Source organism: Pongo pygmaeus, chromosome 1 (genome assembly GCF_028885625.2).
Source record: "Pongo pygmaeus isolate AG05252 chromosome 1, NHGRI_mPonPyg2-v2.0_pri, whole genome shotgun sequence".
Taxonomy (NCBI): domain Eukaryota; kingdom Metazoa; phylum Chordata; class Mammalia; order Primates; family Hominidae; genus Pongo; species Pongo pygmaeus.
In genome coordinates this window covers 190,637,006-190,664,717 of record NC_072373.2, presented here as the reverse complement: position 1 = coordinate 190,664,717, position 27,712 = coordinate 190,637,006, and the positions used below count along the sequence as shown (strand labels likewise).

General features: G+C 42.4%; 1 protein-coding gene across 21 annotated transcripts in view; it reads left to right on the top strand.

Annotated features, from left to right (window-relative positions):
- CAP1 (cyclase associated actin cytoskeleton regulatory protein 1) overlaps nucleotides 1-27,653 on the top strand; it is a 34,341-nt gene extending 6,688 nt beyond the window's left edge. For 4 of the 21 annotated variants that reach the window (XM_054493284.2, XM_054493252.2, XM_054493275.2 and 1 more), the window contains exons 2-13: nucleotides 14,375-14,496; nucleotides 15,105-15,208; nucleotides 16,770-16,847; nucleotides 19,231-19,374; nucleotides 19,478-19,563; nucleotides 21,220-21,325; nucleotides 22,541-22,718; nucleotides 24,699-24,883; nucleotides 25,168-25,291; nucleotides 25,440-25,522; nucleotides 25,843-25,986; nucleotides 26,455-27,653. In XM_054493284.2, coding sequence (XP_054349259.1) covers nucleotides 14,385-14,496; nucleotides 15,105-15,208; nucleotides 16,770-16,847; nucleotides 19,231-19,374; nucleotides 19,478-19,563; nucleotides 21,220-21,325; nucleotides 22,541-22,718; nucleotides 24,699-24,883; nucleotides 25,168-25,291; nucleotides 25,440-25,522; nucleotides 25,843-25,986; nucleotides 26,455-26,538 — 1,428 coding nt within the window. In that variant the 5' untranslated portion in view covers nucleotides 14,375-14,384 and the 3' untranslated portion in view covers nucleotides 26,539-27,653. Of the gene's footprint in view, nucleotides 1-9,716; nucleotides 9,829-11,354; nucleotides 11,472-13,823; nucleotides 13,929-14,371; nucleotides 14,497-15,104; nucleotides 15,209-16,769; nucleotides 16,848-19,230; nucleotides 19,375-19,477; nucleotides 19,564-21,219; nucleotides 21,326-22,540; nucleotides 22,719-24,698; nucleotides 24,884-25,167; nucleotides 25,292-25,439; nucleotides 25,523-25,842; nucleotides 25,987-26,454 lie in introns of those variants that run through there. The other 17 variants (XM_054493336.2, XM_054493347.2, XM_054493320.1 and 14 more) reach the window with 8 other exon arrangements.
- The last annotated feature ends 59 nt before the right edge of the window (nucleotides 27,654-27,712 follow it).

Sequence of the window (27,712 nt, the reverse complement as noted above, 5' to 3'; positions counted from 1 at the left end):
CCTGGCCATATAATTCTTTATTATGGAGTTGTCCTGTGCATTGTGGGTTGTTAAGCAGCATCGGTCTCTACCCAGTAGATGCCAATAAGACTTCCTCAGTTGTGACAACCAAAAATGTCTTCAGACATTGCCATATGTCTCCTGGAGGACAGAATTGCCCCGGTTGAGAATTGCTGCATTAGAAAGTGTTGTAGCTATGATTGTACAATGTCCCCAACTAAATTGTGAGGGCAGGCCCCATAGCCATACTTAGCACAGTCGATGGTACATGATAAGCACTCAGTATCCTGCAATGAATGAATCATTTGTTTCTGTTGAAGCTTCAAGAAATTACTGTTCCTTCAAGGAATTTCTGGGTGCGCAGGTTGGAGGACAATGGTGCAATCATGGCTCATTGCAACCTCCAACTTCTGGGCTCAAGTAATCTTATCGCCTCAGCCTCCTGAGTAGCTGGGACTGCAGTTCTTTTTCTTTCTTTTGTTTTTTGTTTTTTTGAGATGGAGTTTTGCTCTGTCGCCCAGGCTGGAGTGCAGTGGCGTGATCTCGGCTCACTGCAACCTCCCCCTCCCAGGTTCAAGCAGTTCTCCTGCTTCAGCCTCCTGAGTAGCTGGGACTAGAGGCACACATCACCACACTCAGCTAATTTTTGTATTTTTAGTAGGGACAGGGTTTTGCCATGTTGGCCAGGCTGGTCTCAAACTCCTCAAGGGAACCACCCACCTCAGCCTCTCAAAGTGCCGGGATTACAGGCATGAGCCACCACGCGCTCGGCCAAATGTTTGATTTTTTTCAGAGACAGGGTCTCACTATGTTGCCTGGGCTGGTCTCAAACCGGCCTCAGTCTCCTGAGTCACTGGGATTACAGGCATGAGCCACCACACCTGGCAGATGTGATCTTAAGAGAAATGCCATTGGTTTAAGTACTAGAAGCAAGCTTCTTGTTGACGGTGTAAGTCAGCAGATTTCCCTCTCTGTATTGAAAATTATGTAAATTCCTGTTTTGTTCGTCTTCCTTGTATTTAGAGTGCTTGGTTTAGTGGACAGGGACTATCATTTTTTTTAAAGTTGCATATAGGCTGGGCGTGGTGATTCACGCCTGTAATCCCAGCATTTTGGGAGGCCAAGGTGGGTGGATCACCTGAGGTCAGGAGTTCGAGACCAGCCTGGCCAACATGGTGAAACCCCGTCCCTACTAAAAATACAAAATTTGCTGGGTGTGGTGGCATGTACCTGTAATCCCAATTACTAGGGAGGCTGAGGCAGGAGAATCACTTGAACCTGGGGAGATGGAGGTTGCAGTGAGCTAAGATCGCACCACTGCATGATCTGCGCCAGCCTGGGTGACAGAGCAAGACTCCGTCTCAAACAAAACAAAACAAAACAAACACTGAAGTTGCACATAGTTTATGGAGTTATTCACATTTATTTTAGTTGATAAAATTATACAGTCATGTGTTGCTTAATGACAGGGATACATTCTGAGAAATTTGTCATTAGGTGATTTCATCATTGTGGGAACATCATAGAGTATACTTGCACAAATTTGGATGATACTGCACATGGTGTAACTTATTGCTCCTGGGCTACAAACCTGGATAGTATGTTACTGTATCTAATACTGTAGGCAGTTTGTAATACAGTATAAGTATTTGTTTATTTAAATTTTTTTTTTTTTTTGAGACGGAGTCTCACTCTGTCGCCCAGGCTGGAGTGCAGTGGCACAGTCTTGGCTCACTGCAACCCCCGCCTCCTGGGTTCAAGCAACTCTTCTGCCTCAGCCTCCCGAGTAGCTGGTAGTACAGGTGTGCACCACCATGCCCAGCTAATTTTTGTATTTTTAGTAGAGATGGGGTTTAACTATATTGGCCAGGCTGGTCTCAAACTCCTGACCTTGTGTTCCGCTAGCCTCGGCCTCCCAAAGTGCTGGGATTACAGGCATGAGCCACTGCGCCCGGCCACATTTTTAAAGTACAGTAAAAATAGGGTATTATAATCTTATGGGACCACTGTTGATTTTGTGGTCCATCATTGACCAAAATGTCATTATGTAATGCATGACTGTAGTTTCATAATTTTAAATTAATGCAGCTACAGCATTCACCATGAAATTATTTCTTCTTGATGTACTATATGTTAACCTGATTAAAAACAAAGTTCTAAAAATATGCCTCAGCTACAGTGCTGCTTTGTTTGCCTTATATTACCAGACCTTTTGTGCCAAACTTTTCCATTTGGCTGGAAAATAGTTGAAATGTTTAATGGAAGGAGCAGACTTGCTTTGTTTTGTTTTGTTTTTTCCTCCAGAGGGCATTGAAATTCCTATACTTTAGTTAATTATAGACTTACAGTCTTTCCATATTTCTACTTGTAGATGAATCATGGCTAAGGACAAACGTCATCCTTGAATCCATCTTTATATATTAGAGTGGGAAACGCTGTTTTATTAAAGCAACTATTCAGGCTGAAATCAGCCAATGCGGTTTTCCCTTACACGCTATAAAACATGTAGAAGTAGAAAGGGACTGCCGAATGCTCTGTGCAATTAGTCTTCATAATATTCCTTGAACATAGGAGAGAAGAGAACCCATGACCACACAAAGTTAGCTGTTTGCTCCAGACATTGAAACAGCTAGTTCCCAAGTCTAATTTCACTTTATACACTAACTTTGCTCACTCCTGGAGTTTCAGATAGAGGACATGTGTAAGGAGGGAACAGGAGACAGGTGTTGATGTTGGGTTGGATTGCTTCCCTCCCTAGAAGATAGGCCTTTCTTTTTAAATCTAAACCTCGGGTGGCAGTGACTCAGGCACTAAATGTCATTGGTTTAATCAGTGAAACCAAATGCTTAGAGAAGAACAGTGGCTCCTGATTTGGGTTAGATTTAGATGGCAACCTTTTTTTTTTTTTTTTTTTTTTGAGATGGTGTCTTGCTCTGTCTTGGCTCACTGTAACCTCCGCCTCCCGGTTCAAGCAATTCTCCTGCCTCAGCCTCCCAAGTAGCTGGGATTACAGGCATGAGCCATTGCACCCGCCCACCATCACGCCTGGCTAATTTTTTTATTTTTGTATTTTTAGTAGAGACGGGGTTTTGCCATGTTGGCCAGGCTGGTCTCGAACTCCTGACCTCAGGTGATCTGCCATTCTCAGCCTCCCAAAGCGCTGGGATTACAGGCATGAGCCATTGCACCCGGCCTAGATGGCATCTTTACTGGGGCAAAGTGGTGCTTGTTATTTGGTTTCTGTGTTAAACAAGCCAACTTGTATCTTCTGGTAGCATGTGTAGGTTTTACTTTGTGACATGTTAAAACCTCGTGATAAGAATTTATTAGAAGTAGAACTAACTACTACATAGTTTAGTGGTAATTTAAAAGGGATACTCAAGTAGAGATTTTTATTATTATTATAAAAGATTATATTTTAAAAGAAAGTTTGGAATACAGGTAGAAATTGTCAAAAACCCCATCACCCAAATGTGACAAATATTATAAATTTTGTGTTCAAGTTTTTTTCCACACTGCATTTAGCTATTCCCCTATAATTAGAAGTCCAAAATAGATATAGATAGATCAATAGATCTAACATTGCAGCAAACATCTCCATGCTTATCACTTTTCTCACATTATGATTTACTTTCTTAGGATAAAACCTCAGGAACAGGATTACAAAATTAAGGCAAGAGAAGCATTTTGAAGCAAATCAATTGGGCTACCATCGTAGACAGGCTGATTTGTATGGGTGCTTTATTTTCAATTTTACTTAAGGATGATGACTTAGAAAAACAACTATGGGACAAAGTAGAAAACATTTCAAGCATAGCAACTTCCTACTCAAGTAGAAATTCATGCTACTGTCTTAATTGCCTGGTGGGATGTGACAAGAACTGCATGCATAACCTGGTTCCATTTACTTCTGAATGACTTCCTTGAATAGGCAGAAGGAATTGGGTTAAGTTGTTAGAAGTATGAGAGTGTGAAGCAGCTTTGGCAGGAATCACTAGCCATTTCTGATTTATTTTTTATTTTTATTTTTTGAGACAGAGTGTCTCTCTGTCACCCAGGCTGGAGTGCAGTGGCGCGATCTCAGCTCACTGCAACCTCCGCCTCCCGGATTCAAGAGATTCTTGTGCCTCAGTTCGGGCAGAAGGTGATGTTTTTATAAGATGATTTCTAGGATTACAGGCATGCACCACCATGCCTGGCTAATTTTTGTATTTTTAGTAGAGACGAAGTTTCGCCATTTTAGCCAGGCTGTTCTCGAACTCTTGACCTCAGGTTATCCACCTGCCTCAGCCTCCCAAAGTGCTGAGATTACAGGCCTGAGCCACTGCGCCTGGCGTGGTTTTTTGGTTTTAAACCACAATAGACATTGCTGGAGAATCAAGTTCATGGTTTCTTTTTACTCTGCATGATATCCCTCCAAAAGCTTGTCTATTCTCATGACTTCATGACAGTTCTTTGCCAATGATTTGCAAACATTATCTCCAGTCTTGATTCTTTCCCAGGCTTTATTTCTAAATACTCACTAGTCATTTCCACTTAGAAGCTTTGTCTTCTTTTCAAACTCAGCATATCCAAAACTGACCTCATCTTGTTGCCCTAACTAGAACATGCCACAACCCATTTCTGCCTATAATGTCATTATTCTCTTAAGGCCCCCATATTTGCAAATCTGGAGTCATCTTTGCCTCCCTTCTCTGAATGCTACTGTGCTCACAGTCAGTACCATACAGTTAGTACTTGTTCTCAGTTTAATGCACACTTGTTTCATGTGACCTCCTAGGGCAGAACCAAGATTCGTGGGTGGAAGTTGCAGGGAGGCTGATTTGCCTCCATATAAGGAAGAACTTTTTAATACTTTGAGCTGTCTGAATGGAATGGACTGCCTCCAGAAGTCTCGGGTTCTCCATCACCAAAGGTGTTTGAGCAGAGGCTGCCTGACTAATTGCTAATTGAAAGGACTGTTCTGGCATAAGATGGTGTTTTTACAAGATGATTTCTAGAATCCCTCTAATCCTGAGAGCCAGTGAGTCAATAGAAGGTAGCTTTGTCTCTCCTGCTAGACTCCCTTAGGACAGGGAAACTATTTTACCTTTCTTTTATATTCCGTACAGCACTTAATTTAGGTGCTGGTCTCTTAATTGCCTAAAGATGATTATTTACAGGTCAATTGATTCTTTTCATTTTGTTCCAATATTTGGTTAAACACCAAATATTGTGGATTTTTTTCCTTTGAAATATCTTCTGTAGTCTGGGCACGGTGGCTCATGCCTGTAATCCCAGCACTTTGGGGATACCAAGGCAGGTGGATCACCTGAGATCAGGAGTTCGAGACCAGCCAGGCCAACATGGCAAAACCCTGTCTCTACTAAAAATACAAAAATTCGCGGGGTGTGGTGGTGCATGCCTGTAGTTCCAGCTACTCGGGAGGCTGAGGCAGGAGAATCGCTTGAACCTGGGAGGTAGAGGTTGCAGTGAGCTGAGATCATGCCATCACACTCCAGCCTGGGCAACAGAGTGAGACTCCATCTCAAAAAATAACAGTAAGAATAAATAAATACAAATATCTTTTGTAGTAGCCTTATTTTACAGCTAGATGAATAACAGCTTTTAACCTAACCTTCTAGACCCTAATTTCATCACTTGTCTCCACATCCCATTCTGTTTATCAGACAGTACTTGTAAGCTCTTTGCTTTCATCATATTATTCTTTCACTCAAAACCCTTGAATGGCTTCACATTGATTACAACATCAAACTTAAATTTTCCCTGGCTTTCAGTGCCCTCCATAATCTGGCCCAGCTTGCTCATGCATCCTTGTTCCCTATAATACTCCATGTTCCATGCAGGCTAACCCATTCACATTTTCTGTGCATAGCCTGCTTGGTCTCCTTTTTTTGCTTTTGACTTGCTCTGGAATGGCTTCCCTTTTTTCTCTTGCCTCTTCAAGATGCCTCACTTCCCTCCTGAAACCAAACTACCGCCAGTCCTCATTGATTTCCTCTGAACTCTCAGAGCATGTAGTAATTTATGTAATTCAGAACCATAGCAACAACATTCTGTGAAGAAAAATCTGCAAGAATAGGCTGATAATTTAACTTTCCCTAATCCAACTGGATATTCCCATAATAAAACTTTTAAAAATATAGGCTGGCTGTCATGGTTCATATCTGTAATCCCAGCATTTTGGGAGGCTGAGGCAAGAGGACTGTTTGAGCCCAGGAGTTTGAGACTAGCCTGAGCAACATAGTGAGACTGTCTCTATCACACACATACACACACACACAAAAGCCAGACATGGTGGCATGTAGTTATAGTCCCAGTAGTCCCAGCTACTCAGGAGGCTGAAGCCAGGAGGTCAAGGCTGTGAACACACCATTGCCCTCCAGCCTGGTCAATAGAGCCAGACCCTGTTTTTTTTGTTTGTTTGTTTGTTTTGTTTTTTGAGATGGAGTCTCGCTCTGTCACCCAGGCTGGAGTGCAGTGGCGCGATCTTGGCTCACCGCAAGCTCCACCTTCCGGGTTCATGCCATTCTCCTACCTCAGCCTCCTGAGTAGCTGGGACTACAGGCGCCTGCCACCACGCCTGGCTAATTTTTTTTTTTATTAGAGACGGGGTTTCACAGTGTTAGCTAGGATGGCCTCGATCTCCTGACCTCGTGATCCGCCTGCCTCGGCCTCCCAAAGTGCTGGGATTACAGGCGTGAGCCACCACGCCCAGCCTGTTTTTTTTTTTTTGTTTGTTTTGTTTTTTAAATAAAAGCCGAAAAACTTTAACAAATCTACAGTATTTATTCCATTCACATTTTATTTTGTTGTCCTAACCAATATGAGTGCTTCTGGAGGGGAGGGACCATGTGTCTTCTATTTCTTCAGTAGGCCCACAATGCTAAGCACTTTGATTTTATTAGCATCTTCTGTGTGCCTAGTTTTTCTAGGTGCTGGGAGATAGAGTCAGTGCAGGAGGTAGAATGGATAAATTCCCATCCTTCTTGAGCCTATATTCCAATACATAATATGTAGTGCTAACATTTTACATTTGAATTGCATTTTAAGGCTTCTGAAGTGATTACTCGTATCTATGAAATCACCTCCTTTGATCCTTATATCTATGTATGCTAGATGAGGATTATAATCCATTATGTGACTGTGTAAAGTTACACAGTTAGTATGTACAGCTTGGGACTCAGGCCTCAGTCTTCTAATTTTATATGGACTTGTGTAATTTTGACCACCTCTGTTTCTGAAGCTTTTATGATGAATGCTTAAGTAGTTGGAAATCCAGACATTCATTTATGGAGGTTTACGTATAGTTCTTGGTTATTGACAATTAGAAATGGCAAGGAACAAGATTAGGCAGACATACAGTTCTCTGCTCTGATACTTCTGTGTTTGGGAGAAGCCTTATTTATTTATTTAAATAAAAGAGATGAGATTTTGCTGTATTGCCCAGGCTGGTCTTGAACTTCTGGCCTTAAGCCATCCTCCTGCCTTGGCCTCCCAAAGTGCTGGGATTATAGGTGTGAGCTATCATGCCTGGCCTGAGAAGCCTTATTTTAAACATTTGCTTTCTAAATACGTCTCATCTATCCTGAATGTGATTGAAAAAAATTGGCCTCCATGGAGAAAATTGAAAGCAGAAAAATGGAAGATGCTGGCCAGGTGTGGTGGCTCACGCCTGTAATCCCAGCACTTTGGGAGGCCGAGGCAGGCGGATCACCAGGTCAGGAGATTGAGACCATCCTGGCTAACACGCTGAAACCCCATCTCTAATAAAAATACAAAAAATTGGCCAGGCGTAGTGGCTCACGTCTGTAATCCCAGCACTTTGGGAGGCCGAGGCGGGCGGATCACCAGGTCAGGAGATCGAGACCATCCTGGCCAACATGGTGAAACCCTGTCTCTACTAAAAATACAACAAATTAGCCGGGCGTGGTGGCAGGCGCCTGTAGTCCCAGCTACTCAGGAGGCTGAAGCAGGAGAATGGCGTGAACCGGGGAGGCGGAGCTTGCAGTGAGCCGAGATCGCGCCACTGCACTGCAGCCTGGGTGACAGAGTGAGACTCCGTCTCAAAAAAAAAAAAAAAAAATACAAAAAATTAGCTGGGCATGGTGGCAGGTGCCTGTAGTCCCAGCTACTCGGGAAGCTGAGGCAGGAGAATTGCTTGAACCCAGGAGGTGGAGGTTGCAGTGATCTGAGATCGTGCCACCGTACTCCAGCCTGGGTGACAGAGGGAGACTCCATCTCAAAAAAAAGAAAAATGGAAGATGATAATAATGTGACTAAAGACATCATAAAGAGACCTTGAGCCCATAGTGCTGTGCAAACAAGTCGGGGCTGGATACTATGATTAACCATATGGTCACTTAATTTCTTAAAAGCCATTGTGGAGTAGCAAGAAGAGCTGTAGAGTAGGATTCAGAATATTTGTACTCTAGGCCTAGGTTCTTTACTCACTGGTTGTTTGACCTCTGGCAAGTTTTTTTTTTGAGACGGAGTTTTGCTCTTGTTGCCCAGGTTGGAGTGTAATGGGCGTGAACTCAGCTCATTGCAATCTCTGCCTCCCAGGTTCCAGCAATTCTTCTGCCTTAGCTTCCCAAGCAGCTGGGATTACAGGCTTGCGCCGCTACTCCAGGCTAATTTTGTATTTTTAGTAGAGATGGGGTTTCTCCATGTTGGTCAGGCTGGTCTCGAACTCCCGACATCAGGTGATCCACCCACCTCAGCCTCCCAAAGTGCTGTGATTACAGGCATGAGCCACGGTGCCTGGCCATCTGGCAGGCTTTTAACTTTTTAACTGCTGTGAATGTCAGTTCAGTTTCTTCATTCTAAAAATAGGGATCAATGTCTGTATAACATACCTTGCAGAATTAAGTCTCAAAAGAATCAACAGATTAATAATGTTAAGCATTTATAACTATACAGAATTATTATATTTAATTGACATTATATAGTCTAAGAAGAGTACTTTCCTTATGATACTTAGTTTGAAGATCTCTATATCAGTGTGATTCATGCCTGAGAAGGCAACATTTATTTGAAAGACAGGAGGGTTTGTAAGGTCCTGCAAAAGCAGATAAGCAAAAAATTAAAACAAAACAAAACAAAACACTTCTCCATGGATTCGATAGAGAAGATAGCCACACTGTGTTGAGGAGAGAGTAAGAACCTTTATTTATTTTCTTACTCAAACACCTTTATTAGCCCACTGTTCTTTTTTTTTTTGGAAACATAATCTCGCTCTGTTGTCCAAGCTGGAGTGCAGTGGCGCAATCTCAGCTTACTGCAACCTCCACCTCTCAGGTTCAAGCAATTCTCATGCCTCAGCCTCCCAAGTAGCTGGGACTACAGGTGCATACCACCACGCCTGGCTAAGTAGACACGAAGTTTCACCATGCTTCCCAGCTGGTCTCGAACTCCTGAGCTCAAGCAATCCACCCGTCTCGGCCTCCCAAAGTGCTAGGATTATAGGCATGAGCCAATGTGCAGTGTTTTTAATGCCTCCTATGTTTATAGTACTGGAATTACTGTGGCAAGACATGGTCTTTGCCTTAGGGTGGCTAGTTGCCTGTTGACTGTTAGAGGAGATCAGATGCATTCAGGGGATTATGGCCATAAACTCTTAGACTCTGAAGACTATTAAATAAATTATTTTATTTTACTTTATTTTATTATTACTAATGTTTTGAGACAGAATCTTGCTCTGTCACCCAGGCTGGAGTGCAGTGGTACTATCTCGGCTCACTGCAACCTCCACTTCTCAGGTTCAAGCCATTCTTGTGCTTCAGCCTCTGTAGTAGCTGAGATCATAGCACACGCCACCATGCCCAGGTAATTTTTGTATGTTTAGTGGAGACGGGATTTAGTAGAGACGGGGTTTTGCCATGTTGGCCAGGCTGATCTCGAACTCCTGGCCTCAAGTGATTGCCTGTGTTGCCCTCCCAAAGTGCTGGGATTACAGGCGTGAGCCACCATGCCCGGCCAAATAAATGATTTTAAACCAGTGTGTACAGTGTTGTGACAGAGATAAGTGCACAGTGTTGTGGTAGCACATACTAGAAATACTTCCCCAGGAGGTGATAACTTAGCTGAGACTTAAAGGACAATAGGAGTTCTAGAGGGGCAGATGGGAAAGGGAAAACATCTAAGCAGAGTGGATAGCATTATAAAGGCTCAGAAGTGAGAGAAAGCATGGCTCTTTCTGGAAAACGCAAGTAGTCCCTAGTTGCTGTAGTGTGCTAAGGAAAGGTGTAGCAAGAGATAAAACAGGAGTGGTAGAAGATTAAGCAGGACTAGATTAGAGAAACCCTTGTTTGGACTTTACCCTGAACACTCTGGGGTATGTGTCAAATGCAACGCTAATATCATATCTCAAATGCAAATATAATTATAAATATTTCTTTAAGACCATTCAGTACTCTGGGAAGTGTTGAGATAGATCACTCTGACTATAATGTGGAGAATGGATGAACAAAGTTTATTACTGTAACTAGGGGAGACTAGCCAAGAAGTCATTGCAGTAATCTTGGTGAAGTCTTGATATCCTTTTTTTTTGAGACAGGATCTTGCTTTGTTGCCCAGGCTGGAGTGCAGTGGTACTCATGGCTTACTGAAGCCTCTACCTTCTGGGCCTAAGCCGCCATCCCACCTCAGTCTCCCAGGTAGCTGGGACCACAGTTGTACACCACCATGCTTGGAAAAATTTTAAATTATTTTTGTAGAGACAAGGTCTCCCTATGTTGCCCCGGCTAGTCTTGAACTCCTGACCTCAGGCAACCCTCCTGCCTTGGCCTCCCAAAGCGCTGGGATTAGAGGAGTGAGCCACTGTGCCCGGCCAGTATACTAACTCTTATCAGTCAGGATGGAGGCAAGGGGCATCTATTCATGAGATACACTAAATAGAGCCTATGGATTTTGATGACTGATAAGATGTTGTGGGGGAGTTTATGGAATCCTTACTATTTTCCAGGACTGTGCCAAGCACTTCTACATGGATTCTTTCATTTATTCTCACTGAAGCCCTTTGGGTTTTTGTACTATTATTGTCTTCATTATAAAGATAAGGAAACTGAGTCTCAGAAAGTTTGATAACTGCTTATAGTCACAAAGCCAGTGCATATTGTTATTCAAACCCCCAATCTCTCTGATTTCTCTAAAGAACACTCTTATCCACTATATAATACTGCCTAACAGTTTCAAGTTACTGACTTGATCAATCAGGTGATTGATAGCAGTGCTGGAGCAATGTTAGGGAAGATGGTTTCTGCTTTTGGACATTTCGGGTTGCCTTTGGGACATCCAGGTAGAGATGTCTAGGTGAAAGCTGTTTTTTTTTTCTTTTTTTTTTTGGAGACAGGGTCTCACTCTGTCACTCAGGCTGGAGTGCATGGTAAAATCACTACTCATTGCATCCTTGACCTCCTGGGCTCAGGTAACCCCTCCCACCTCAGCCTCCTGAGTAGCTGGGACTACAGGTATGTATCATCATGCCCGGCTAATTTTTTTATTTTTTGTAGAGATGGAATTTTGCCATGTTGTCCAGGCTGGTCGTGAACTCCTGAGCTCAAACACTTCCTCCCATCTTGGCATTCCAGAGTGCTGGGATTGTAGTTGTGAGCCACAGTACTTGGCCTGAATCTAAAATTTAATCCCAGATGAATGGCCTGAGCTAGATGGATATTCTGCTCTGGTAGTCTTTAGTCTATAGGTGGTTATGGTGATACCACCTGGCAAATAGGCTGGGTGTTACTACAACAAGGGTAGTCAGAGGCTTAGGAGTGTACATGACCACCGGAAGAATGTACGTGTGTGTAGAGAATAAGAAAAGGTGTGTTTTTCACACAACTGAATCTCATTCTCTACACATACATACAATGTCATACTCAAATTCTAGACATTATTTTCCGTAACATCTCAAATCTCATCTTACTCCCACCAAGAACAAAAAAAACAGTTTCTGTTCTTTTGTATTTGGTTAATGGTAGAATGAGATTAGCTATAAATGGTAGCTGTATTGTCCTTTTTCATTCTGCTTAAGTCAGACAGCGGAACTGTAGCTTGTTTAGCAGTGAAAACCTATAAATACAAATGAAATATGGAAAAAGGGAGCCAAAGTCCCATGAAGCTCTATTATTAAGCATTTAAGATTGGTAAATGTTCACAAACTCTGCCAGCCTCTAGCAACACATGTACTGTGTCTCCATGTTAACAGTGGTCTCAACCTGAAACATCCATGTATGAAGGAACATGTTTGATAACAGAACTGAGTGGTATCTGTTCATGGAAGGTAGCTTAGGAGTTTATTATGTTCCTTGCCTTTTCCCCTGGATTTATAGTGTGGTGGATTGTATATATATGTGAGTCTGTCTCTTGATCAGTATGCATAATGGAACAGGGCAGGAATTCAGATATCAGTTGATAGTGTCATAACATTAGGGAAAGTATGTTGACTGCTTATGGTCTGCTCTATTTGAGAGTAGGACATAGACCTGGAGGCTTCTGCTGCTGCTGCAGGCCAGGGAATGGAAAGGTTTGTTTGGTTCTCATTCTCATTTTTTTTCTTTGCTTCTCTTTTAAACAACACTCTCTGACAAGTGATTGGGCCCACAGAGACCTGAGCCTGTACACAGAGAACGGACAGAGATTATATTGTCTTCCTTACTTTATCTTGTGAGCTGCTTATCTCTTCCACAGGGAGGACAATGTGTTAAATTGAGATAATTCTGGCATGCTGTCATCTTTGGGGGAATCATAATTGCTGTTGTCATTTTAGGCAGCTTCAAGGGAGTTGAGTTCATTCAGCTTCAGTTACCTGAACTGAATTCAGTTACCTGAATTGACGCTTTCATGAAATGGAATCTTTCCAAGTCAAAGCTTGGATTGAAATTTCACTGACTGGTTTTTATGAGATCACTTAGGGTCTCAAATACTTTATGTAGAAGTGCATTGATCATATTTTACACTTAGGTGTGACTTATGGGCAACTTTTAGCACCCTTGTCCCTCTGGAGTTTTGGAATGCTATTTGTGAGGTTTATAACTTCATAAATATTTATTGAACATCTACTACCTGCCAGGTAGTAGTCTAGATGGTAGAGTATACAGTAAGGAACAAGCTATATAAGGTCCTTTCTCTGTTGGACCTTACTTTCTTTGGGATATTAGACATCGAATTAGGCTATTTCAGATAGTACTTGTGAAAGATCTATAACAAATTCTTTTGGATGTGTCTAGTGTCCTTCCCTACTGCACGTCCAGATCTTTCTCATCTTCATTTGAAGGCTGGCTCAAATGGCAGCTTCTCCATCATATCTTTATCTGATCCTTCCAGCTGATATATTACTCCCCTCTTTGAAATCTCATGCCCCTCTATCAGCAACTTTCTTATGTCACCTTAACATTTTTTTCTATTTGTTTCATAGTTGTTAGTGCATATGTTAAGTCTCCCCATTAGACTATAAATTACTGAGGGCAGGCCGGGCACAGTGGCTCACGCTTGTAATCCCAGCACTTTGGGAGGCCAAGGCAGGTGGATTACTTGAGGTCAAGAGTTCAAGACCAGCCTAGCCAACATAGTGAAACCCTGTCGCTACTAACACTACAAAAAATTAGCTGGGCATGGTGGCGCACACCTATAACCCTAGCTGCTTGGGAGGCTGAGGCAGGAGAATCCCTTGAATCCAGCGGGGCAGAGCTTGCAGTGAGCTGAGATCCTGCCACTGCACTCCAACCTGGGTGACAGAGTGAGACTTTGTCTGAAAAAAAAAAAAATTATTGAGGGAAGAGCAAATATCCTATTCATCTTGGTTTGGGATATTTCACATGCAGGCAGCAGGATGTTGTGGGAAGAAAACGCACTGCACTTAGAACCAGAAGGATGAGATAAGGATATGATGGAGTACTGGCTTCTCTATTCACTGGCCATGTGACTAGGCAAGTCATTTAACTTCACTGAAACTAAGTTTTCTATCTCTAAGCGTGTAGTAATCATCCTTCTATTCCTGAATAGTTGCCAGGAGGCTCAAACTGAGATAATGTATGTGACTATCCTTTGCAAATTCTAACTTTCCACACACAGTATCATAGTAAATATTGAGTATTTGAATGAGTAAGCATTTACTTTAGTGAACACCTTTTCCTGAGCAGTTCTCTTGCTTAATGAGGTCTTCTGATTTTGTAAATACACTAGACTACTTTTTTATCTGATTTTTTTGTATTGTTCCATTTTACAGATGACATCTAATTTTATTAAATTATTCTGTTGCTGAGAATTGGCATCCTCTTCATCCACATGGGGATGACCAGGAATTTTCTGTTTTTTTCTCTGTAGGTGCTATTTAATATTTAAATAACAAATGACATTTGATCTGTTTCAGCAGGTGGTCCATTATGGCTGACATGCAAAATCTGGTAGAAAGATTGGAGAGGGCAGTGGGCCGCCTGGAGGCAGTATCTCATACCTCTGACATGCACCGTGGGTATGGAGACAGTCCTTCAAAAGGTAAGCAGTCCACAGCCCAGCAGAATGCTTTCTTTGAGCGTCTTGGCCTGAAAATTTTCTATTATTCTCTCCTTTGGAGCTAAGTTCCCAAAACTTAATCTAGAAAGTTTATCTTTTGTAATTTGTATTGCTGTGAACAGATAAGAGAGGAAATGACTTGTACAGGGAGGCCTGTGGTGAAGTTATTTTAACACAAGAACTTCCTGCTTGTGTGATATTTCCTGTTCTTTCTTTAGCAGAATGACTCCAGTGTAAGTCAAATGACAAGTGATAATAAAATTCCTCTCTCCAAACAATTGGCAAATTGGACATTTTGCACATGCACCAATTGAAACATAAAATCTTAGCACTAAAAGAAACCTTGGAGGATCATTTTGTTTATTTTCATTTTATAGATAAAGAAAATTAAGCTCAGAAAGGAAAAGGAATTTAGTCAGGGTCACACAACCAGTTAGTGGTGATACTGGACCTAGAACCCAGGTTTCCTTACTCCTGTTCTGTATCCTGTTGACTGTATTACCTTGCCTCCCCACTTTCATATAGAAGCACGTTTTAAAGAAGCCTCCTTTTGATGCATGGCTGATTCTTTGTGGTGTGTTTGTCTTTAGCAGGAGCAGCTCCATATGTGCAGGTATTTGACTCGCTGCTTGCTGGTCCTGTGGCAGAGTACTTGAAGATCAGTAAAGAGATTGGGGGAGATGTGCAGAAACATGTAAGAATGTTTTGCCTTTTTCCCCTTCTTTTAAGGACTAACAGGTTTCTTCAGTCAGCCAAGGTCCTTATCCTTGGTTTAAGAGCTCCTTGAGAAGTTCCTTTTGGTTTGGGGCATTACACATGTTCTTTTTCTTTTACCTGTACTGAGGAGTTCAGTCCAGCCACAGAAACGATTCCTTATTTTTTTCTAGGCCCCTTGCTTTTATCGCGTATTTATACAGAAAGCTTGCTTGGTACATAAAATATGGTTCTGTTCATCTTTGTAGTGAAGAATATGCACCAGTTTGATCCCAACATATTATATAATCAAACCTACAGTGGCATATTTAAAGGAGTCATTATCATGACTTAGCATTTATAAAACTATACTTGATAGTTATTAGTTATGCTAATGTGGATTATTTTCACACTTAACCCACAGCAAGAATATGAAGTAGGCAATGACAGGTGCCTTTCCTCCCACCTTCCTTTATGCCTCCTACGTCATCACCACCGCCCCCCACCCCCACCCCACACTCACGTATACATTCTACCTCTATTTTTGGGACCCAAAAACCTTCCTGCTAGCTCACCGAATTATAAACAGTAACCATGCTTGGGATCTTCTTCACCTAAACCTTTCTCCAAGACTGGTTGCTTGGCTTTTGGAAAATCTATTTTGAGCCTCTCAAATGCCATCTGTTGCCAATGGTTTTAGCTCTAGAGAGTGGGACTGGGACTTTAATAAGGGTGTAGAGGCTTGCATTTTTACTTAATACAGCTCTGTAACATATGAAAAACTTTAAAACATTTATCATTTGTATTTTAAAAATGCAAATCCAGAAAAAATAGATTGCTTTCTTTGAATTTTTGTGTTTTAATAGTGCTTATAGTCTCATGTTTCTTAAATTCTTTTGACTGCGAATGACCCTTAGAAAGAAAGAACATATTCGTAACTGAGATAAAAGTTTCACAAAATGATATTTATACTACTTCTGCTGTACTTTTTTTTTTTAACTTTTTATTTGGAAATAACTTGAAGTTGGTGCACTGCACTCATACTTTTGTTCTGTTAAGCTCACTAAATTGATTTAATTATTTATTAATGGGTCATGGTATCTGGCATTTGAGAGATAGCTTTAACCTAAAGGAGTAAATACCTTGAGAATTTTCAGCATAAATTTAGGCCTTTGCCTTTACTCCTGTCTCCAATTTTTGAGAAAAGAAAGGTGTTTTTTTGGTTGCTGTTTGTTTTATTTTGCTGATGTGAAATAGGAAGGATTTTTCAGTGCACAGTATCACAATGCATGTGTAAGGTGCTAACATGACTTCATGTAAGCTAGGTGATTATCCAATTAACTTCACTTCCAACTCTGGACATATATCCTTGATGAGTTCCAATAGGAACAGTAGTGTATGTAATTCTGCTATCAGTCCCTGGAATCTGGAATACATGAGGAGGATAACATGAAGTGCCTGGGTTTCTATCAGAGTACATGGAAGTAGAGGTTTCAGGTTATTCTTATCAAGACTTCTCTAGTTATAATGTGTCATCAATAGCTGATTCTTCTTTCTGGCAGGCGGAGATGGTCCACACAGGTTTGAAGTTGGAGCGAGCTCTGTTGGTTACAGCTTCTCAGTGTCAACAGCCAGCAGATGTAAGTTCACTACTAGCTGGTTTCATTTTGGTTTGATGCTCAGGACAAGTTGAGAGATTTCTGTCAAGCTATTATAACATTTTGAAATAGACCTACTAGGCTTTTGATAATATATGTTCATACCAAGTCCCAGAGGTAGAGCCATACTTCAAGTGCCTTAATGGGAAGGTACTATTGGGTACTTAATGGTCTCTACTGGCTTTTTCTCTGTCATTTTGCATAGGACTGTGGTTATCCCTGGGACTTTGCTTGCCTGCCTCTTTGCTGAGTCCACATTCATCATAGTGTCTCCAAAGCCCTTTAAAGATGATTCTCTTGCTTCACTGTGGATGGGCTTTAGTAGTACTCCTGTGGAGATCTTAAAACTCATACAGTATTGCTTCTCTCCTCATCCTTCACTGGCTGGGAGAATCTCCCTTTAATTTTACTCCCACCTCAAAATTTTATGGTGCAAGATGTGAAAAGTTGAATTAGAGAAGATTTAGATTTCTCCTGGAGTCAAAGAATATAAGTTTCCTTTTTTTGCATTTGGTTTTCCTAGTTACAGGGGAATAATAAAGCAAATTGTCCTAAATGCTGTATTAAAACCCTTGACCCTCAGCATGCCTGGATAATATAAAAATAGTGCAAGATAATGTCAAATGTATTAGATTCTGGTTAAGCATGCTGCCTCATTGCTGTAATCCCAGCACTTTGGGAGGCTGAGGCAGGAGGATCACTTGAGGCCAGGAGTTTGAGACCAGCCTGGGCAACATAGCAAGACCTCGTCTCTACTAAAAATTAAAAAAATAAAATAAATAAAAATAGCCAGGCAAGGTGGTGCATGTGTATAGTGCCAGCTACTTGAGAGGCTGAAATGGGAGGAAGATTTGGGCCTGAAAATTTGAGGCTGCAGTGAGCCATGAACACACCACTGCACTCCAGCCTGGGCGAGAGAGCAAGTCCTCTCAAAAAACAATGTGTGTGTGTGTGTGTGTGTGTGTAGATGCCATCTAATTCTAAATCTGTCCTGAATGGTTAAGATCTGAGAATTGAGATGTTCAGGAAATGGAGCTTTGGAGGAAGGGTGCAAACACAAACAAAATTCATCCATTTTGCCAAGGTGCCTACTTGAATGCTAAGCCCGTAATTGTTTTTTATTTTATGTTTTAAAAAAAAATTTTTTTTTTTGAGACAGGGTGTCGTTTTGTCACCCAGACTGGAGGGTAGTGGTGCAATCACAGCTCACTGAAGCCTTGACCTCCCAGGTGTAAATGATCCTCCCACCTCAGCCTCCTGAGTAGCCTTGACTACAGTGTGCACCACCACGCCTGGCTTGCTTATTTACTTATTTATTTATTTATTTATTTTTGAGATGGAGTCTCTCTCTGTCGCCCAGGCTGGAGTGCAGTGGCAGGATCTCGGCTCACTGAATCCTACACCTCCCAGGCTCAAGTGATTCTCCCACCTCAGCCTCCTGAATAGCTGGGACTACAGGCATGCGCCACCATGTCCAGCTGATTTTTGTATTTTTATAGAGATGGGGTTTCGCCATGTTGCCCAGGCTAATCTTGAACTCCTGGACTCAAGTGATCTGCCCACCTTGGCCTCCCAGAGTGCTGGGATTACAGGCATGAGCCACCATGCCTGCCCCTAATTCTTTTTATTATTTGTAGAGACAAAGTTGTGCGGTGTTGTCCAGTCTGTCTTGAACTCCTGGTCTCAAGCAGTTCTCCTGCCTTGGCCTCCCAAAGTGCTGGGATTACAGGCCTGGGTCACCACGCCCAGACTAAGCCCCCTAATTGCATTTGATTCATCAGTTCTTTACTCAGCAGCTACTATATGGCTGGCAATGCATTGGGGGCTTTAATGATGATAAAAGAGCTCGTCTTTGAAGAATTAATGAGAAAGTAAAACATATTCACATGGATCCATTAATAGTTTGTATTGGTGAGTGATAAAATGCCAAAATTGGTTATGCTGACAACAAATGCTGTAGGAGGCTGGTGTGGCTGGGTTGGAGGGCCCTCATGAAGCATGAGGAAAATTTGGATTCATGGAAAAAGAAGAGAACATCATGAGTAAGGCACAGGAATGATGTCCTGAGTGTATGTCCTCTGAGTGGAACAGAAGAGAGACAGGTGGTTGAAATGGAGGTACTGTGGTATAGCTGAAGTATGGGTCCTGATCATGAAGACCATCAGGTGCAGCCTGAGGAGTTGGAACTCTGCGAGGAGAGTGAGATGATGAGCAGTATTTTAGCCTTAGGAATCAGGACAGGACTAATGCAGTTTATTTGGGTGCTCACTAGAGTCCATAGAGAATTCTTGCCTTCAGGATCAGAAGGCATAGACACCTTTGTGGAAAGATGTTAACCTGAATCTTTTCTTGTATCTCTTCCTAGAATAAGCTTTCCGATTTGTTGGCACCCATCTCAGAGCAGATCAAAGAAGTGATAACCTTTCGGGAGAAGAACCGAGGCAGCAAGTTGTTTAATCACCTGTCAGCTGTCAGCGAAAGTATCCAGGCCCTAGGCTGGGTGGCTATGGTGAGCAGTGCAGATTCCAGGGCTGGGGGTGGGTATAGATTGTAAGAGGGAAGGCAATATAGTTGGAGAGGTCCTGAGTCACTGACAGCTTGTCTCTCTCTAGGCTCCCAAGCCTGGCCCTTATGTGAAAGAAATGAATGATGCTGCCATGTTTTATACAAACCGAGTCCTCAAAGAGTACAAAGATGTGTAAGTTCAGCCTTTTCTCTCTTTCTTTTTTTCTTTTCTGAGACAGTGTCTTGCGTTGTCACCCAGTCTGAAGTACAGTGGCACAATCACAGCTCACTGCAGCCTCAACCTCCCAGCTCAAACAATCCTCCCACCTCAGTCCCCCAAGTAGCTGGGACTTCAGGCACGCTCCACCATGCCTGGCTAATTTTCTAATTTTTTCGTAGAGATGAGGTCTCACTGTTTCCCAGGCTGGTCTCTAATGATTCTCCCGCCTTGGCCTCCCAAAGTGCTGGGATTACAGGTGTGAGCCACTGTGCCCAGCCAAGTTCAGCCTTTTCTCAAGGGGTAAAGGATAAACCCATTTGGTTACTTGCTGGAGTAGCACTTTGGAGTTACTGAAGGCTGCCCTTAGCCACTGTGCTGGTTTTATCTCAGGGCTGCTTTCTGGAGAGCTTAACAGATATTGTCTCACAGCTGCATTTGCAAGCAGGAAATGTTTCTGCTTCCACTTCTGCTTTCTCTCCTTTGTTGGTAGAGGCCCTTTTAGTCTTCTGATCCTTACCCTTCTGGGTTTAGGAAGTTTTGCTGGCAGTAACATGGACTAATGCCCTTTATATAAGATTTTGTTCCTTTGTTGAGAATTTGTTACTGGCCCAATGGCAAAGGGTTCAATAGGACTTAATAGAAATTTTTCAGGAAGTCAGTTAAAGTGAGAGTAAGGCTGCCTAGCCAATGCAGGTATTATGTAGGGCAGTCATTGCATGTCTAACCACATACGTCTACCAGTTCTGACTTCTCCATTGCTGGTTTTGAGCTAGAATGATTGCAGGCAAAATTTATTAAGTTGCATATCTACACAAACCTTTCCTTTCTTCCATCCTTCATCAATCAACAAACAGTTATTAACTACTCTTTTTAAGGAAAACTACACCTTCCTGTGAGTGAAATGTGGCCCAGAACAACAGGCACTTCTTTATCCTTCTAGCAACATGGAACTAAGCATGACAGTGTTTTGATATATCCCACCATTATCTCATCACTTTACAGTTGAGGAAACTAGGCCTTAGGCTAAATAACCTTCCCAGCTAATACACAAGAAGAGAGGGGACTTGAACCGTAGGTACAATGCTATTTCTATAATTTAATGCTGATTGTTTCCCCCTAAGGGAAAGTTTTTAAGTTTGCTTTTGGTCGGGGTGGGCATATTTTGACATAAGGCATTGTCTCATAAGGCAGTTAAGTTTCTTAGTCTTAGAGTTCCACAGTGATACTTAAGAGCTCTCCTCTCTACCATGGTTTTATGCACAGAATGTCTGCTTTTATCAGTTTTACATATTAGATTGTGTTTAAGGTCTACTTTGAAAAAAGTTTCAATAAGCAGCAAGTGGTCAAAAGAAAAAAAAAGTTTTGGTACTTAAAACAGTTTGAGAAACATTGCTATGAGAGATAGAGATAGAATCCAGAGTCTCTATCTTAGTGGAGTTTGGTCTGATTAGGGTAATAGACTAGGTTGTATATACATAGAAGCTGGTGATGATAGAAAAGCTGCCATTGAGCAGAGCCTAAGAAACACCACAGGTAGGAGAATGTGAGCCCATAGGAAAGAAGGGTTCTGGAATCACCACTGTTATGTACCCAGACCACCTGTGACAAGTTCTTCTTTAATCCTCCCAGGGATAAGAAGCATGTAGACTGGGTCAAAGCTTATTTAAGTATATGGACAGAGCTGCAGGCTTACATTAAGGAGTTCCATACCACCGGACTGGCCTGGAGCAAAACGGTTAGTGAATCCTTCCTCCCTCCCTCCCTCCCACTTTCTCTCTCCAGCATGGGGTTTCTTAGACTTCAGCACTACCAAAGTCTGTGAGGGAATGCTAGTTTTTTCAGTGGAAGGGAGGAAGAAAAGGAGGAGAAAGAAAGGGTAAAAAGAGTAAAGGAAGCAAGGATCAGAGGAGAAGGAATATTCAGTGGTATTCAATTTCAATAAACATGTCAGGGACAGTGATTGGTGCTGGAGCAGGAGACACACACAAATGAGTTACACTATCCCAGCCTTTAAGGAGCTTAAAAATAAGAATGCAAAACCCCAATACAAATCACCAAGCCAAATGCTATAATAAAGATACAGACTCTAGAGTATGAGGAAGAGAAGAGTCCTTCTCACTAGAAGAGATTGTACTTTGAAGGTATGTACTCTTCTGTGAGACTTGAAAGAAGTATAGGGCAGTGAGAAGTGGGATACTACAAAAGGCCCAGCTTAAACAAAATAAATGCAGAGTAAATGTAGAGATTGGTCATCTCCAGCTTCAATAAGGGGAAATGATCAGATTTTTAGGAGAAAAGGCTGGAAAGGAAGGTAGGCTGAGACTTTGGGATGAGGTATTTGAGCAAGGGAGTGATAATGATTCAATTTGTCTTTAAAAGAGTCTCAGTGTATAGGTTAGGGATAAGGACTTATGCTCAGATTATGAAAGTGGTCATGGTGTTTGGGGGATAGTAGAAAAACATTTGCAGGAGATAGCACCAAGATAATAGAAAGAGATTTGATAAGGTCGAAGAAGTTGGAATCCTCAAAGAAGATTGAATAGTCAGTCCTGGATGGTAACATCTTTCACTGAAATAGGGACAAGGGGATGATTATACAGGGAGGGGGGCAGGCAGGAAATGATGAAATCAGTTTTGAACTTGTTGAATCTGAGGTACTGGTAACACACTATGGAAGATGTCAAGTAGATTTGTGGAAATAGTTTTTAGAGCTGGAATCAGGTGAGGTCAAAGGCAAAATGTGATGGTCAAGAAATAGAACTGAGAGCTGGATCCTCGGGAAAGGGTGAGAAGGCATAAAGCCAAGTTGGGTATGGGTAGGACACATTAATCATTGCCTCAAAGGCTGTGGTGGGGACCCCATGTGCACTGGCCACATGTAGGGCGCTACTGGGAATGGTACAGAGGGGAGGAGAGAGGATGACGATGTTACCTGCACTTACTGTTCCAGGGGCCTGTGGCAAAAGAACTGAGTGGACTGCCATCTGGACCCTCTGCCGGATCAGGTCCTCCTCCCCCTCCACCAGGCCCCCCTCCTCCCCCAGTCTCTACCAGTTCAGGCTCAGATGAGTCCGCTTCCCGCTCAGCACTGTTCGCGCAGATTAATCAGGGGGAGAGCATTACACATGGTGAGTGAGCACTTGGACACGAACAGTAGCTACAACAAGTTGTGTGGGCCAGACCCCACCAACCAGAACCGTCTGTAAACTACAACCCTGGCTTGTGTGGTGGGGACTCGTTTGGTGTGTCCTTTTCCTTTAAGGGACAGCAAAGCTGGCTTAAATGGAAATTGAAAATGATGATCACAGTTGGAGGAAGCCCTCTGCCCCATGGGAAAGTGACTTAATATTAGGTAGCATATATAGAGGACCCTCTTGTGCCAAGGCACAGAGCTGGCGATTTTCCCCAGAGGTTTTTCCGTGGCACCACATGGCCTCTGGGAAGGCATTGTGTTAGGGAGTTAACTTCCTCAGAAGATGCATACTGGTTACATAGAAAATTTGCATGAGAGTGACCTAATGTTGGTATAGAGAAAGTAGATACCCTTAACACAGCTGGTGGAAGTCTTGAGTTGTTCAGCCACTTCTAGGAATCTATGATCATAGTAGCTAAAAATGGTGTAACAACCTAAATCCAACAGTAAGAGAAATGGTTAACTACCACATGTCCTCTTGATGAAATGTTTTTTATTTATTTATTTATTTTGAGACGGAGTTTTGCTCGTTTCCCAGGCTGGAGTGCAATGGCGTGATCTCGGCTCACCACAACCTCCGCCTCCCGGGTTCAAGCAATTCTCCTGCCTCAGCCTCCCGAGTAGCTGGGATTACAGCCATGCGCCACCATGCCTGGCTAATTTTTTTTTTTTGTATTTTTAGTAGAGATGGGGTTTCTCCATGTTGGTCAGCCTGGTCTCGAACTCCTGACCTCAGGTGATCTGCCCACCTCGGCCTCCCAAAGTGTTGGGATTACAGGCGTGAGCCACCGTGCCCGGCCTCTTGATGAAATGTTATGCCACCATTACATGTTTTTCTACAGTGAACCATGTAATGTTTAAGAAAAAAAAAAATCTAGTATGTAAATTACAACCACAAGGAATGGTGGAGATAAAAAGGCCATTCAGTATTTGTTATACAGTTAACATAGATCAGGCCATGTTCAAAGCGAGGCGTGTGTCAGCCTGCTGTGGGAGATGATGAATTATTTTTCCCTTAAAACATAAAAAAAATATATTTTTACTTTTATTTTTTATTTTATTTTATTTTTTTGAGATGGAGTCTCACTTTGTTGCTCAGGCTAGAGTGCAGTGGTGTGATCTTGGCTCACTGCAATCTCTGCCTCCCAGGTTCAAGCAGTTCTCCTGCCTCAGCCTCCTAAGTAGCTGGGACTACAGGCATCCGCCACCACACCCAGCTAATTTTTTTGTACTTTTAGTAGAGACTAAAAATACACCATGGTAGCCAGGCTGGTTTTGAACTCCTAACTTCAGGTGATCCGCCTGCCTTGGCCTCCCAGAGTGCTGGGATTACAGGCATGAGCCACAGCGCCTGGCCTAGAAAGATATTAAACTACAGGTTAACATGAGAAAGTTTTTAAGTGTCAGTAGTTGAACTAAATTTGTTAACAATCTGTATGATTACAACCAACAAAACCAAATATATGTAGAAAACAATATTGTAGAGTCGCAAATGCCAACCCTGACTGAGGAGGTGGGGGAAGTAGGGTTAGCTGTGGGGAGTGAGGGTTTTTTTTTTTCCCTTTTACCAAATTTTCTTTACTACCACTCATTTTTCTTTATTGCTTTAAAAACTACACATTTGTGCATATATATTTGATATGTCTTTCTAGATCTTTTTCTGTGCATTTACATATCCTTATCCCCACCCACAATATACACACATTCCATGTTGTTGTTGTTAATGGAACCATATAATTTAATCTTGGGGAGAAGAGAAATGATAAAAGTACTTTTCCAAAACTGCTTGCAAGAGAACATCTCAAAGGCTCCAGTTTTTGGCTTTGAATTTTCTGTTAAGGATGTTTAACATGATGATAGCACCTCAAAGGTCTGGTATGAAGGACAGGATACAAGGTAGCTGTTGTTCTTACAGCCCTGAAACATGTATCTGATGACATGAAGACTCACAAGAACCCTGCCCTGAAGGCTCAGAGTGGTCCACTACGCAGTGGCCCCAAACCATTCTCTGCACCTAAACCCCAAACCAGCCAATCCCCCAAACCAGCCACAAAGAAGGAGCCAGCTGTACTTGAACTGGAGGGCAAGAAGTGGAGAGTGGTGAGTTAAAAATACCTAGACGGGGGCAGGTATTTTTATTATTTTATTTTTTTGAGATGGAGTCTCACTTTGTCGCCCAGGCTGGAGTGCAGTGGCGCGATTTTGGCTCACTGCAACCTCTGCCTCCTGGGGAAAAGGAGTAGGAACAGGAGGTTAAATGGAGCTTAGCTAGATGAGGGCAGAGTTCTGGCTTCAATTGCAAGAACAAAAAGTTTGGGATAGCCTGGTTTTTTTTTGTTCGGTGTGTGCTTTGTGATGAGAATCCTGGGATCTCTCTCTAATAGGAAAATCAGGAAAATGTTTCCAACCTGGTGATTGAGGACACAGAGCTGAAACAGGTGGCTTACATATACAAGTGTGTCAACACGACATTGCAAATCAAGGGCAAAATTAACTCCATTACAGTAGGTGAGTTTTTGTCGCTGTCCCATGCAAGCCCCGTCACAGAGCCCGAGAAGGCTAATACCATTTTACCTACCCTATTCTTAAAGATTCCTAAATGTATATTAGTTTTCTTTAAAGTTACACTGTTGACACACTCCCTTTCTTCTCCTAGATAACTGTAAGAAGCTTGGTCTGGTATTCGATGACGTGGTGGGCATTGTGGAGATAATCAACAGTAGGGATGTCAAAGTTCAGGTAACTCGATATTTTGGCTCCTTCTTTTTGTCCCTGAGGAATTAATTGAAAGAGACATGGTAGACCCACAGATGTTGCTTTGGTGGGAATCTGATTCGACAAAGTCTGTAAGCTGAGCTGCTTTGGACGTGGCAGAAGGGTTGGCTCTTCAAGCCAGTTCTTTTCAGGACCCATCCCAACCCACCCGAGTATCCAGTGTCTTGCGCATCTGTGAGCTTTTAATGTAATTGCTGAGTCACGTGAAACAGGAAAGCTTTTCCTGCGACGCACTGTTGTCCTCCCCAGCTGCTGGGACTCAGTTCTCTTTGTTTACTCTGCAGGTAATGGGTAAAGTGCCAACCATATCCATCAACAAAACAGATGGCTGCCATGCTTACCTGAGCAAGAATTCCCTGGATTGTGAAATAGTCAGTGCCAAATCTTCCGAGATGAACGTCCTCATTCCTACAGAAGGCGGTGACTTTGTAAGTTTCTTGATCTCTTTAGTATGATGTTAAAAACAGAAAGGACTGAAGATTTCTTGCATCGGAGAAAGCTATTTTACGAACATTCTGCACTGAGCAGGTAAAAACCCAATAATGCACACCAAAAGCACACAGAAATGAGGTAGTCCAGTGTAGTGGAGCCCCAAAGGTAGGTGCTTTCTGCCTAAATGGAGCTCAAGGTAGCAAAAAAGAATGGGGATGAGCCATGGCACCTTGTCAAGCTGGTGCTATAAAGCCATATGTACTGTTATTTACATCCCATAGACTTAATAGTCTGTCCAAGATCGCTGAACACTAGAACACAGCATGGCTCTGTGGGTTTGTCTCTTGCTACATCCTACCGTGCTCCTGGGGTTAAGTGGAAGCAAGTTGGGAAAAATGTGTGAGATTTAGCCCCAGCTCTTCTTTAGCTCAGATTTAAACCCGCTGTCTCTTCTTTATTTGCAGAATGAATTCCCAGTTCCTGAGCAGTTCAAGACCCTATGGAATGGGCAGAAGTTGGTCACCACAGTGACAGAAATTGCTGGATAAGCGAAGTGCCACTGGGTTCTTTGCCCTCCCTTCACACCATGGGATAAATCTGTATCAAGACGATTCTTTTCTAGATTTCCTCTACCTTTCTGCTCTTAAAACTGCTTCTCTGCTCTGAGAAGCACAGCTACCTGCCTTCACTGAAATATACCTCAGGCTGAAATTTGGGGTGGGATAGCAGGTCAGTTGATCTTCTGCAGGAAGGTGCAGCTTTTCCATATCAGCTCAACCACGCCGCCAGTCCATTCTTAAGGAACTGCCAACTAGGACTGATGGTGCATTTTAGCTTTGAGCTTTTGGGGGTTATTCTACCAACAAACAAACAGTCCAGTGGAAAGAAAACAGTCCCAGGAATTAACAGATCAGAATGTTCACACTGGTTAATCTTTTTTTAACAATGAGCATGAAGGTAGCAGAAGCTGGTGTGTTTCCAGATGGTTCTTCTAACCAAACTAATTTTTCACTGTTGACAAGCGAGGCACGGGTTGCACTGGACCAAAGGCTGAGGCTTGGCCATCTAGCATTCCGTGCAAAATTGTTTCCTATAAGCATTCCTTTTATTCTCTGTTCTATCCTGGGTCTGCCTCAACCATGAGATAGCAGAGTCTCTGGTACTAGCTGCTGTAGCAGTGCCCTTCATCCAGGGCAGTTAATGGAGTCTTGGACCCTTTCTTTCTCTGGGATCCCTGCCCAGCACCTTCCTACAGAGATGACTTTAAAAGGAAAAACAAAAAACAAAAACCACACGATTTCAAGGAGTCTGGCATTCCTGAATCCTCCTTCCCTGCCAGGTGCCTGTCACCTGTCTTCACTGCCTCCTTTTCCCTGTCATGCTCATCAGCTTATGGCTTCTGTCCAAGCACCTGAACAGAGGACTAAAACCTCCACTGCAGGCTGGTTTTAGGTCTTGAATTATGTAAGAATCTTGCACAGCACTGCTAATGTAAATTTCAGTTTTTCCCCTCTAGGACAAACACTTAACAAAATATGCAACTTTTTTTTGGTGGGAAGAGAGATTGTCCTGTGATTTCTACCCATTTCCTGAGGCCTGTGGAAATAAACCTTTATGTACTTAAAGTTATACAGAAAATAGAATAAAGTTAATACCAAACTTGCTTAGTTGTTTACCTGTGATATTTGCTGTACAGAAATGTAAAAAATACTGAAAACACCA